The sequence below is a fragment of the Trichoplusia ni genome, chromosome 16 (assembly GCF_003590095.1).
Source record: "Trichoplusia ni isolate ovarian cell line Hi5 chromosome 16, tn1, whole genome shotgun sequence".
Taxonomy (NCBI): Eukaryota; Metazoa; Arthropoda; class Insecta; order Lepidoptera; family Noctuidae; genus Trichoplusia; species Trichoplusia ni.
Window position 1 is genome coordinate 7,252,911 of NC_039493.1, and position 13,630 is coordinate 7,266,540.

Genomic DNA, 13,630 nt, shown 5'->3' on the forward strand with positions numbered 1-13,630 from the left:
GAAGTTTATATTTCCCAGTTCACACGAATAAAATAATAATTGTTCGTTTTGCCCAGCCTGGTTTCCAAGGATCCAGTTTTATAAAAAGGAGGCTATCGGAGTCTTAGACCATCAGACCTCATTAGTAATCAATTTTTCAATAACTTTTTAAAATTTTAGACTTCTTGCGACTCACGTTTTATTACTTTACAAGTGTTGCTATTTAAAATAAAAAAAACATTTATTTTTTTATTACTTTATTTTACATCCTACTATTTACAAACAAGTCCGTCTAATATGAGATATTATTAGTGCCACCTTCGCCCGACTCTTCTTGTTCTATTATCATATTAGCCCATTCCTCCGCTTGCTTATACTTCTGGCGTTTTACGTAGGGAGCGTATGTTGTTCTATGAATTATTACTAGTCCTGAAGTAATAGATATTGCCATCAACATCTTCACAAGCGGACTAGATGAACTAAACCATCTTTTAACTGCCTCCATTATTCTGCTGCAGGAGTCACTTCGGTCGAGGTTTTATTTCTTTTGTAGTAGTCTTCAAATAGCGGCCTCCAAATGTATACTCCACTAAATACACCTAATACTGACACTAAAGCGATCTGACCTCTTGTTATTCCTTTAGGTTTATAAATACGCATGTTATATTATGCCCGTCAAATTGTGGCTAAAGTGTAAGAAGAGAACTTCATAATGTTTTTTTTCTCTCAAGATTTTCTTTACTTTTAGGTTATGATACGCACAGATGTTATGTCACAAACGACATTCCGTTGACCTCTCTTGAATGAAATTCAGATCTTTAACATAACAGATATAGGTCAATTTTATTATAATATAGTTACACCACAGTAAGCACAAGTTGTTAACAAGAGGATTTCTGCTATATAAATGATAGTTTCTGATTGAAATCGTTGTTTTAACGCTTCATAAATAAAATAGTAGGTAATCATCTGAAGTTATTTCACACTTGATTTTAAAATAAATGATACATCGATACAGTGAAAAATTAAATAATAATAAAAGTTACCTACGTACTTATTACTCGAATTTTACACGTTTAAAATACAATAAGAAAAGTTAAGGCATGGCAGCTGGCTATTTACTACTCTGAAATACAAAATAGTCTGTGACCTGACGGACCTGACATTTGACAACTCTTTGACAGTGTTTGAGTGTTGACTTTGACGGATTCGGTACCTGTCTCATCAGCCCATATGAGATAGAGTAAAAACAACAAAGCGGACCAAGTATTTCATGAATAAAGTGAATTGAACTGTGATTTAAAATGGCCAAAAGAGTGGTACCGAATATTCTAATTACAGGTAACAGATCTCTTTATTTTATCCCCTTATATTGCACGTTGCGTTGACATAATATTCCACGTGGGGGAACTGCATTTCATCTGGAACTTATAATATTTTGTTACTCACTTAGGCACTCCTGGAGTTGGAAAATCAACAATTTCGAGATTACTTGCTGACCGAACTAAGTTTACGTGGCGTGAAGTGTCAAAAATGGCTGAAGAATATAATTGTTTAGACGAATACGACCCAGAGTACCAGTGCCCATTCTTGAATGAAGACAAGGTAAAATATACTTGTTATTTAGTACCTAGAGTTGTGATCATTCCAGCAACAGAATGTTGTTCTTTTTAACTCTTGAGCAACAAGCAGCTCAAAAAAAATGTTCATGGTTATATATTATATTTTTTGTCTTTTTCAGTTACTAGATATAATGGAGGGTATGATGGCAAAAGGTGGCAACATAGTCGATTACCATGGCTGTGACTTCTTCCCAGAGAGATGGTTTGATGGAGTATTTGTTATCAGAACAAATAACACAGTACTGTATGATAGACTAACAGCAAGGTAAACAACACTTTAGTGTGAGAATTTTGTAAATGAGGACATTCTAGTTATCTAAGGGCACTGCAAACTGCAACATCTGCCACCAAAAAAATTGCTGTGTTAGTCCTGGTTATTAACTACTTATGATGGAAAATGTGCATTTTTATCCCTGAAAATTTCTCTAATTTCATATTAATAAACTCATATTGTGAGTATTAATGTAGATCTTCTCTTGGCTTCCAGAGGGTACACAGGCAAGAAGTTAGAAGACAACATTCAGTGTGAAATATTTGAGACTTTACTGGAAGAGGCACAGTCTTCATATAAAGAGGAGATTGTGACGGCTTTGCAGAATGATTCACAGGAACAGCTACAGAGTAATATTGAAACTATTGTTGAGTGGATAGAGAGGTGGAAAGAAGAAAGTATATAATATATATTTTTATCACATTTTCTTTTGTTATATTATTATATGCATATTACATATGTGTGCATATTACACCTAGCAATTCGTAATATGAATTAGGTACTAATACAAGAGACAAGGTTCTGATTAAAAATCAATATTTTTTTTGAGATATTTATCCAACACAAGAATGAGCCAAACCATTCACTGCAGCAGATATCGATCGGTGTGTAATCGATTTCGTGTGTTATATTTAGACAAATTATTCGATTTATTAGTCAAGCTTAAAATGAAATTTACTAGTGAAATGTGGGATTAATGGTTTATGAATATTTCGGGTTTCGAAACTTGTGAGTTCTATAGTTCTGGTGTTGGAAACGTCAGGAATTAAAAACTCATTGATTATCTAATGTACTGAAATTTAGATTCAGTGTTTGCGATTGAAATTTTCCGAAACAGTATGAGCAATTGTACATAGGCATGATAGTAAGACGACTACATATATCAGCAATATGGGTTCTGTATCTAGATCTTGTGATTTTACCTACACTATCTAATAACGGTTGCTACTTATATTTTAACTCAGTATGGATTATATTCGATTTCAAAATATGATGGGTTGGTTGATATTGAAATATGCAAAGTACTGGAAATGTTTACGTGAATAGTATTCACATAAACATTTTTTGGACTGTTGCATTGATTGGAATAATGAAGTGTAAATTATTTTGATAGTTTGCAATATACTATGTACTTCAGAGATATGGTTGAAAAAACTGAAGTAAATATTCTATAGTAAAAATGTACAAGGCAAGCATTTAATTCACAAGAGCAAAGGAAGACCACAAGACAAGAATAAATAAAACCAAACAATTATAAATACAACCTAATTTATTTGTTATTCCACCGACACTATATAAAGAAATGCATTCAAAATTACTGTATTTAGATCAATCTAAAATAGATTTATAAAACCAACACGTCCAACCCGACTGTACGACAACTGAACAGTTTTATGATAATTAAGTCGACGTGTCAGTGGTTCTATAGTAACGGTCACGCACACACGCACGCCCTCCATTCACACACAGATCTTTCATGGAAAGTTTAACATCACAACATGTTTAGAGCTCCTCCTTCTTAGGCTTGCCGTTCCTGTCCCAGCCCTTAAGCTCGTCAGTGGCATGCTCAGCGACGTACTTCACGAAGTCTTCGAGGGCACGTCCACCCTGGAATATAAAGAAAGACAAGATTTTAGCAGGAAAGGAGGAAAGGAAAGAAGGGACATAATCAAAGTATTGTGTCTATTATTAGGTTTAGGATTTGACATGAGTTCAGATTGACTTTAATAAATATTTAGCAACTGTCATTATTACTTACGTTGTATCTAACTGGTTTCTGGGACTTGTCACTGGGCTTCCAGTAGATGGTGGGGAATCCAGATACATCATACTGAGTCTTAGGCCAGTCGTTGGCAGTAGCGTCGATCTTCACAATGTCCACATTCTCGTTCTTCAGCTGTGATCAGAAAAAGAAAATTAAGTAAAAATTTTGTGTCGTAGAAAAGTATTACAGTGAAATGAAACTACTTTTACGGATTTTTTCGCGGTTTAATTTTAGATTTTAGTTCCCGACGTTTCGAAACCTTTGCAGGTATCATGGTCACGGGCAGACTGGGCGTAAACCTAAGAAACCACTAAAGTATTACAGGTTTAAAATGCAAGATTTAAAATAAATTTCCAATGCACTGTTTCTTTTAACCATTTTGTTATAAATCTTAGTATCACGTTTCTTATTGATCTATCTATCAATATTACCTTGTCACCAAGCTCCTCCCAGATGGGCGCAAGTTTCTGACAATGTCCGCACCACGGGGCGTAGAACTCGATGAGGGCATCTCTGTGGCTGTCGGTGACCACTTTCTTGAAGTTCTTGCCGACAGCTACCTTCACGGGCCCGTCGTTGTAGGAGGGAATAGCCTCAGACTTAATGAAGGCTTCGAGTTTGCCATCGAGCATGTCCTTGGTAAACGCAACGAGGTTGTCAATGCTGTAAGAGAAATTAAAAATGAAATCTTACATACAACAACTTGATAATGGGTATTGTGGATCTTTTTGCCAATTAACACTTTAAAACCATTTTAACCATGGTGTGATACATCTCGATAAGATAAACTCAAGCGGAAAAAAAAGTTAATATCCAAAAATAATTAATACTACAGCTAAAGTTCAACGATTTCACAGCATTGTATTTAAATAACATTGGAAAATCATTAATGAGTTCAGGCTCGAAGTGAATCGCCTGCTTATCATTACTGCATGGTAACGCTTTAAGTTCAAACAAAGTTAACGGGGCGCGAAACAATCGTAAGAAACAACACCACGACGATAACATGACGATAAAAATATTCAGTTCCATAAACAATGGTATAACATCTCTGAGTGGTAAGTATTTAAGCGGAATGAGGATAATCAAATCTTTTATTTTTGGTATTGGCACGCATCCAGCGTATTCAGAAAGGATCTGTGATTTGGTTCACTAAATTTATTCTTTCGTAAAGAGTTTTTTCCGAGTTTCAGGTATGTTATAAAATTCTAACATTAATAACATAACGATTTTGAAGGCCCGTCGATGTGACAATAGTGGTTTTCTGATTACACTATAGGCAAGACAAACCAGACCCCCGGTTTCTGGAAGGCTGAATAACGAATTCGTTGACAGGCAAACACGACTTTGATTGGTTTATTACTAGACTCACGACCCACTAGAGATGAAAGGAGAATACATAATTAACTAATTTTGCGTTGTTCAGCGTTCGAGAAACCAGGGTGAGGACTATTAGTAACAATATCAATACACGGGAGTTCCAAGTATTAAACCAGTTTCCATGTTTATTGTGATTTATATGGCAGTTAACCCATAGCAAATGTGTCCCCTTTACACGCACTTCCGATGCAGTAACTTAACATAATTTATCGGTGAAAGGTCGATGGCATAGCCTGATTGAATGTGACAGGTCGAATAACAGTTATGACAAGTTAAACAATTTCTAGGCGACATAAATGTGTCAGTCTGTGATTATGGAAAGGAGGCAAGTTACTTTATCAAGTAAAACTACTTGGCGAATTTAAATAAAATTCTATTAAGTTATTTTTTTTAATCCAAGTCTTTAGAAACCTCCATTATTATTTTAATACGCAGAAATCGCTTTAATCATAAACACCATGATGAAATCGTGAATCGATGTTGTATTGGCATGGTTGTTGATGATTACCTTCTATGACAACAGTACTTAAATTAAGAGGTGGTGATAGGCCACCTTTACTACTGAGAGGTGAAATACGTATAAACGCATGACCCACCTGAATTCAGTTGACATGACGAACTTGTTGCCGTCAGCGTCCCTTCCGGCGACGACGGGCTTGTCACCCTTGGCGTAGTCGATGCCGTACTCGTTCAACTCATGAGTGAAGTCGTCCTTGTCGCTCACTGCGAATGTAACCTCAGAGAGCTCCTTGGCAACCTGTAGTTTGGGAATAAAAGGTTTAAGGGTTATACAACAAACGAAATAGAAAAGGTCGGAAAATACTTGTTTCTATTAACATAAGCTGGTTAATACTTTACACGGAAAATATGGAGTTTACATAACTTCGAATTAACTATATTCACCATAACCTTCAATTATAACTTGTCGCAAAAAAGTCTAATTTATGCGTACAACTTATGTTATAACCAGGGACCGGACAACCCCACTTTAGAGTTAAGCCGTTTGACAGGGTAACCCGTACACGGGGTAACTCATATCGCAGTGTTACCTTTTGTTCGAGTTACATCCTCGAAACCCAGCGAAATGGTTAACACCTTCATTATGGTAACCACGTGAAGGGGTTAACCCCTTCAATAACTTAACCCTTTGAAGTGGTTACCTTCACGAAAGGCTTTTATTCGTGTTACCCTGAATTACCCACTAAACTTGAGCTGCATACTTGCACCCTAGCGGCCCCTCATTGCTTTACTAAGACTAAAGCTGTTTTCTTCTATCGCCGACGCGTCGCGCCGCGACTCGCGCCTCTCGGACAAACTACCTACGCGCGAAACGTCGTGTTGCCCGCGACTTCGTCCGCGTGGTTAGAAGATATAAGTTAGGAATTTTTGAACGAAAGCCCTCGAAGATTAATATTTTTCCCCGTATTTGCCACATTTTCCATTAAATCTTCGCTCCTATTAGTTGCAGCGTTATTTTGTATACCTAGCCTAAAACCTTCCTCGATTATTGGTCTATTGAACACAAAATGAGATCAAATTTTTTAGATGAAATTATTTATAATAATTAAAAAAAAAACGAAAACAAGTTTTTTTTTCATTTTTTGCATTTTCTGAGAAGATTTGACGGGTGAATTTTCGATTGAAAATTAGAGTGTTTTTTATATTAATTCAAAATAAGGTGAAAAAATAAATATTTTTAATCTAATAAATTACAGCGTATTTGGGACACAAAAAAGTAAGAGTTCACCAAATTTCGTTACAAAAATAAATTTTTGTAAAAGATTAAAATAAAAAACCACAATCTTGGTTTTTTGGATTTTTCACATAAATTTTGAGGTTATGTGAAAAAAATGTAAACACAAAAGTTTTAGATCTTTTTATTACCTACAACTTTGCCATTTGACTTTTTTCGATACGAATTTTACTTTTGCCGGAAATTGAGAAAAACCCTTTTTTTACTCTTCAAACGTCACTCCCACCCCCTTCCCGACCTCAGATCACCCGTAAATTATTTTTCTTATCATTTTTAATTTTTTATAATATTCCCCTTCTTTTCTAATGGGTTTCATCCTACTATTATTATTTTTTGGTTTTAAAAATTATCGACCCTGGTCTACAAGTATAGACACGAAAAATATATATCACAACAAAATTAAACTGTAAGATCATATCCACAATGATTTTTATTCCATGTTTACAAGTCGCTCGGTAAATGCAACAATGTCGCCGCTGGGCGGTAAGATGTCACGTGCGCTCGTGGTTATACTATTTTCAAACTAATGTCTATGATAAAGAGTGCATATTACATTGTCTTAGGTTGGAGTGGGTTACCCTGTTACAGTGTTACAGGGTAGTGAAAGGGTAACCTGTTCGGAACAGGGTTGCAATAATCCGTTCGAAGGTGTAACATATGTCATAGGGTTTTTTCTTGAAGCGCTTAAAAAAACCCCTTCAAAAACCCTTTCAATGAGTATCCGGCCGGTCCCTGGTTATAACAAGCTATTTTATGACTTGTATTTCACATGGTAAAGCAGAAAATTGTCAGTTAAGATAAAACTAATTAAGTTGCACTATTCTTTGCGACTCTTCACGCTCGATATTTAGAAAATAATTGATTTGACACACTCATTAAAAACTTAACTGGAGATATCAGTTTTTATTACGATTTCATTATTTTTTTCGTTTAATTTAAAACGTAACGTAACGTCGTACGATTTAGAACGTATGAATGGTTGTATCATCACCAAACTATTTACGTAAAGGTTTTGGTACTTTATTTTAAGTATAGGGCATTTCTTTTTTTACACCGTAATTCTGTCAAATTGGCGAAGTATTGTAAACTTGACCTACTTAACGATAATATTGTTAGACTTGCCTTAAGCACGCGGTTCCTCCAGTAGTTGGTGCCCTTGGCGTTCTTGACGTAGTCCACATCGTAGTAGGCGACGACTAGGGGGTCAGTGAAGTCACGGATGTTGTCCTTCTGACGGATTCCGACCAAACCGTGGCTGTGGAAACATCTTACTATTAGCCATTTTATACCGTAAGGTTTAACCATAAAGTCTAAAATGATTGATGATAAAATTGAATCAGCTAATCAACTCGCGAATGTGTTTTATCAATTCGCCATCAAGATTAACTAGACAGCCACTTGTCGTATTTAGTTTACACGAAAGAATTAGCCGTTTCGTTCCGGAATTTTAACTTCTTTGTTATGTCTGACTTTTACTAAACATTATTGAGTTTCAACTTTGTAGAAAGCGTGTGCTCGGAGTTCTCGTAGTAGTAACTACGTAAATAATGAGTGCATAATAAATGGAAATTGTATGTATTGAGTCCTAGTAATTCAATAACGCCACGCAGCCGTCTCGGAATTATGAATTCTAGAATAACAATATAAAAAAATGCTATAACTGGTGCAGGTGTAGCACGAAAAACAGGCAACAAGGTGCATTTATAGTTCTTGATATCATTGGCAAATATGAAATTATAAATTACCAGTCACCTGGGTATCAAGTATTTAAAAACTTGCTTTTTTAATTAGAAAATAACCATGAAAAAGTTATTGTTTTTAGTTAAATTCGTCAATAGCAAAATACACGCAATTTTTAAAGGTTCTTCGATACGCCTAACATGCACACACGAATGCACTGCAAATAGGCTAGTTCGCGTGATGTAGACAAGATCATAATTTTTATATGACACTAACTATGCTGAAAAGGCAACTTGGTTTTAACACGCTTTTATTATGAGTGATACACACTCAACGTTTCACCATTTTTCTAAATGTTTTTATCGAGCTTTTATTCACACACTTCTCATATCAGCATCATCAATCTATTTCATAAATAAATAACTCTATACAACTAGTTTCGTACGCTAGTTAAACATGATAACAAACTCACTAGTTGTCCTTGATGAAGGCTTTGAGCGAGTACTTCTCGACGTCTCCCTTGTACACGACGGACGAGTCTTCAAACTTGTTCTGGAGGCGTTTGGGACGGAACAATACGACGTCGTTCCTGTTGACAATGCAGCAGTGTTATTATGTAGGCTTGTTTGTGGAAGGTGTTTGTAATGTATATGGGGGATAAAGACTAGACTAGCGTTGCTTTATGAAGTTTTGTTTTTATGTAATTAAAATAAGTTGTGTTTTTTAGGCGCCGATACTTCGTACGATTTTTCAGTCGGCAAAAAGCTTGAGAGAGGGAAGATCTCAATAATTTTAAGGCAAATTATCAACTGACTGAAGAAAGGGGGTGAATAGACGACAGTTTTCTTTTTCCCAAGCTAATATCTACTGCCAAAGAACTACATAAGAATATAATCATAAGAAGCTCCCAATAATGCAAATATACCTCAATTCTACTGTTTTTTTTTTTTTATGAATAGTACAGACAACTGATAAAAGATATAACAGGTGGATACAGCACTCATAATTCCAAACATTAGTATGTATATTTGACACCTGTGCACGAAACGATACGTATAATAACGATAACAAAGGTTAGCTTATTTACAGGTAACTGATGTAGTAAAAAATTAAGTAAAACCGTAAAAAGTACTTCAAGAAAGTCAGCCAACAAAAGTCCACATTATAAAAATACATTTATGTATATACAAATATTCAATTGTTTCTCATAATTGAACATTTTTACATACCTAATTTAATTTGTTTGTTGAAAAATCAATATTAATCCGAATACGTTCTCACTGTTCAGTGGTAGTATTACTAAATAGTTTAAGATAATTAAAGACACTGGATTGAACAAAATAGTATGTAAATTCTGCCGCTGAGGAAACCGGTTTTACACTCGTAGACAGAATCCTATAGAGATGGTCCACGTAATGTTAACGGATAAGACACCGCATGTAACGATGCTGAAGTCATATATAAAGTGTAATATTACCGGGGTGAAAGTCATTAGGGCGATGATGACTGGTTGAAATAATGGGCTAGGGAAGCTTGAATCACGCAGCTTAAGATGTATCTCATGACAAAATTACTTAATATTTAAATAACATTTTGTGTAATTTTAATTTTAAACAACTGTTTCTGCTAGGTTTGTTTTCAGGAAAATGTGTGTAAAGATTTACTATGCGGTTTATATCTTCCTAAAAAATTTAAATTCGTTCGTAATCATAATTAATTTTCTTTAGTATTTACTTTAAATTTCGTATCGTAACTTTCATGCGGCAGAGTCATAATTATTTATTTACGCGTTTTTCGGACCTATCCAGAGTTCTTTATCAAGAGCTAGCGGCGGGCTATCCTGATAAATACGCGCGTGTATTACATACAAGTAATTTGAATTTTCTAATGCTTTAATACAGTCACATTTTTTGCTAAGCATTAATGCCTTGCTTTCATTTTTTAACACATAGTTGGTCGTATATTTCGTTGCGTGTCGTGTCACGGATACCAATCGTTAGATATTTATTTACGCAGGTTCAGTTTCCCGTACAATAAAGTTTTAAGCGTTTTGTTATTAAAATAATTGATTAAAGGATGTTGGACCAATTTGGTTAGTTTTAATTAGGTTCAGGATGTGTTAATGTATTTTTATTCACTGATTTCCATCCGTTAATACTAATCAATGCCCAAAATGATTTCGCTTTTTGATTGCAATAATCAATGTATAATATTGCGTAAGAATGCAACAATTAAGATTAATGTACATATATATATTTTATCAAATGTATTTTGGAATATAAAATTCACTTGTTGATGGTCTATTTTGTGGGCGTACATGCGATAGGATATAAATCTTCTCGTGGGCGAAAGCCGATGTTAAGATTAGAATAATGTAAAGTGTAGACAGTGATATTTCCTGAGACATTACATCTAAAGCACTTATTATGATAATAGTTTCACTGAACAAATGGTCAGTACAATGCAGAAATGGTGCTTACAAACCGTACCAATGCATGGTAAACACGATTTATCCAATAAGCAACCTTATTCCATAAAAATAAAACGTATTACTGCTAATGCGATCAAATTTACCAACAATGCTCGCGATAAAATTCGTCCTTCGTTTGTTTTCAGCGTGACAGCAAACCTGTTAAGCTGAACTATAAAAAACACTTTCAATAAATATTACCTAAAGACATTACTGATAACAAATATCGTTATCGACTTGGAAATGTCATGACTGTGGGTTCTTTGATACATGTTGAAAGGTAAAAAACTTTTATGAATGTGTTTAATATTTGGAGTATTTTCACAGCTGTGTAAATACCAAAAGCACATAACTTTCGTTAATATAATGCAATAATTGTATGGAAAACATTTGTTCAAGCTATGTTAATAAGTAGTAATTTCTTTATAGTTATGACAATTTTTATTAGTTGCTAAGTGGCTATATTTTTTGGTATTTAGTGTTTAAACAAAAAATTTTATTTTTACTATTGTATAAGTATCATATCGCGTATTTATATAGAAATAACGGCTTGTCACGGAATTGCGTTATAAATTGGCCATTTCATGCTAGATACTAGCTGATATAGAAATAAATATAATAACATACATTTATATGCATGACAAACATGCTATAGTGATATGAACATTTTTAGTATATATTTTTTTCTATATCTTGTTACTAAGATAGTTTTGGTAGAAATACATGTAGTAGTCAACCTACAACGTTAGTGTGGAATTTTCGAAAAACTATCAAAAATAAAAAATATTATCAAAAAGTTTTGATATTATACTCACTTGAATCCAGCCTTCTCAAGAACTTCTTCAGATGTAGCATGACCAAATACAACCTCTTCACGCATCTTGTCAGCAGCCTTGAGGAAGTCACCTTTGAGGTCTGTCTCCTTCTCAAAGAATCCAACAACAACCACCTCATCTTTGTTCAGGAAGGCTTCATAGTCAGCAACAGTCTTGAGCTCCTTGGAGCTTGGGCCAACTTGGGCACGCATGTACTTAACAATGCCATCTATTGAAAAAAGAGGTAGGTTAGCAAAAGCTCTGGTGCCCAGATGAAACTGGGGAAAAAAAGTTGACTGTTTGAATTTGGAATGTCATTGAAAGTATATAATGATAATCTCAACTGTAAATTATAATTAATGATTAATTGATCAATGCAGTATTAAATTAAAATAATCAACATCTGTTTTTTTTTTTATTTAAGTGTTTGTATGGTTTCAGAATAAACAAAGGAAACTATATTTAATTATCTCATAAAATAAAATTAAACGGGCTTTTTGTCAGTAACTAGTAACTAAATACAGTATTAATATTTTAGTAGTAGGTATGAGGTAAAATAACAAGCAATATAATAATAAGAATATTGAAAACTGACATAATTTAGTTTATAGCCTTGTTAACTATTAAACCTACTTAATATCTTTAATGTATTTTTATTGATATCTCAATATCATGGCATTATCTAAAGAATTGAATAGATTTATTGTTCCATAGAAGTCACCCTCAGTAGCCTTATCTGTGCTACAGGATATTATAATAAAAGCTATTATCAGTGTCAGTGCCCACATAAAATATATTTTAATATTTTGAGTTGCTTTACTATCCTATTTGGTAATCCTGTAATGTTATAAAGATAGACCAGGAAAAAAGTGTTACCCAAAATGGAAGTAGGTGATACATAGAAAAAAAAACTTTCAAGTTCTCAATGCTCAAGAGCTTTTAAAATGAAAATGATTTTTACTCATATTTTACATACACTCTTCCTTACTACCTTCTATTTTAAAATAAGTTATGCTAGAATTTTAAGTAAACAAGGATGTTTACAAGTTCGTAGTGATAAAGCTTGTTCTAGAACTTACTTGATTCCCTGGGGCCATTGTACTCTTGCGAGACCTCTCCATTCCTAAAGATCTTGAGTGTGGGGTATCCCGACACTGAGAACTGCTCGCACGTGCTCTTGCCACCCTCGGTACAGTCCACCTTCGCCAGCGCGACAGGAGGGTCATCGTTCTTCAACACGCCGGCCGCAACCGCGTACTCAGGCTTCAGTCTCTTACAATGACCGCACCTAACCAACAATTACACACTCATATTAAACAACTAGCTCATTAAACGCCATTCATAAGTTTATACTTACGATAAATCATTAATTACTCACCATGGTGCGTAAAACATGACTAGAGCTGTATCATGTTGGCCTAACACAGTCGAGAAGTCAGAATCTGTAAGGTCCAATACATCTTCTTCGGCTGCTTTACATAAATAAATTACACCTAATAATAATACAATTTTGAGTGATCCCAACATTTTTAATTTTATATCGCCACTTTCGTAAAACCGTGCGCGATTCTTCGCCGTCCAAGTCAAGCTGAGAAAAGTATGCAAGGGACAAGGACCGGAAAAATACACGTATGATGCCGATGATGACACTTGCCGGCACAGCGTTGGCTGATTCTGATTGGTGGATTTCTGATGCGTTCCGAAATCAACGTAATGTTTGCATGAAACATTTATATTGCTGTACAAGCTAGACAAACTTTCCAAATGAATGAAATGAAGTAAAGTTCCATTGTGATCATAGCCATCTTGTTTATTTATTTTATAATTTCATCTTTCCAGGAGAATTTTCTCCAAATTTCTGTAATCGTAAAGTATTTTAAGAAAGTCTACAAGTA

The 13,630-nt window shown here is 34.5% G+C and overlaps 2 protein-coding genes across 2 annotated transcripts; one reads left to right on the forward strand and one right to left on the reverse strand.

Moving 5' to 3' along the window:
• The first annotated feature begins 1,187 nt into the window (after positions 1-1,187).
• Positions 1,188-2,298, forward strand: LOC113501798 (adenylate kinase isoenzyme 6 homolog). Its single transcript, XM_026883057.1, has 4 exons — positions 1,188-1,320; positions 1,433-1,584; positions 1,721-1,866; positions 2,089-2,298. The coding sequence occupies exons 1-4, from the start codon at positions 1,284-1,286 to the stop codon at positions 2,276-2,278; spliced, it is 525 nt and encodes a 174-aa protein (XP_026738858.1). The 5' UTR covers positions 1,188-1,283; the 3' UTR covers positions 2,279-2,298.
• An 826-nt stretch (positions 2,299-3,124) lies between these two features.
• LOC113501793 (protein disulfide-isomerase A3) lies at positions 3,125-13,367 on the reverse strand. The gene is made up of 9 exons (XM_026883051.1): positions 13,114-13,367; positions 12,815-13,023; positions 11,736-11,964; positions 8,923-9,039; positions 7,893-8,025; positions 5,614-5,774; positions 4,069-4,300; positions 3,632-3,769; positions 3,125-3,480 (listed from the first exon to the last, which is right to left on the reverse strand). The coding sequence occupies exons 1-9, from the start codon at positions 13,260-13,262 to the stop codon at positions 3,376-3,378; spliced, it is 1,473 nt and encodes a 490-aa protein (XP_026738852.1). The 5' UTR covers positions 13,263-13,367; the 3' UTR covers positions 3,125-3,375.
• Positions 13,368-13,630: the final 263 nt, after the last annotated feature.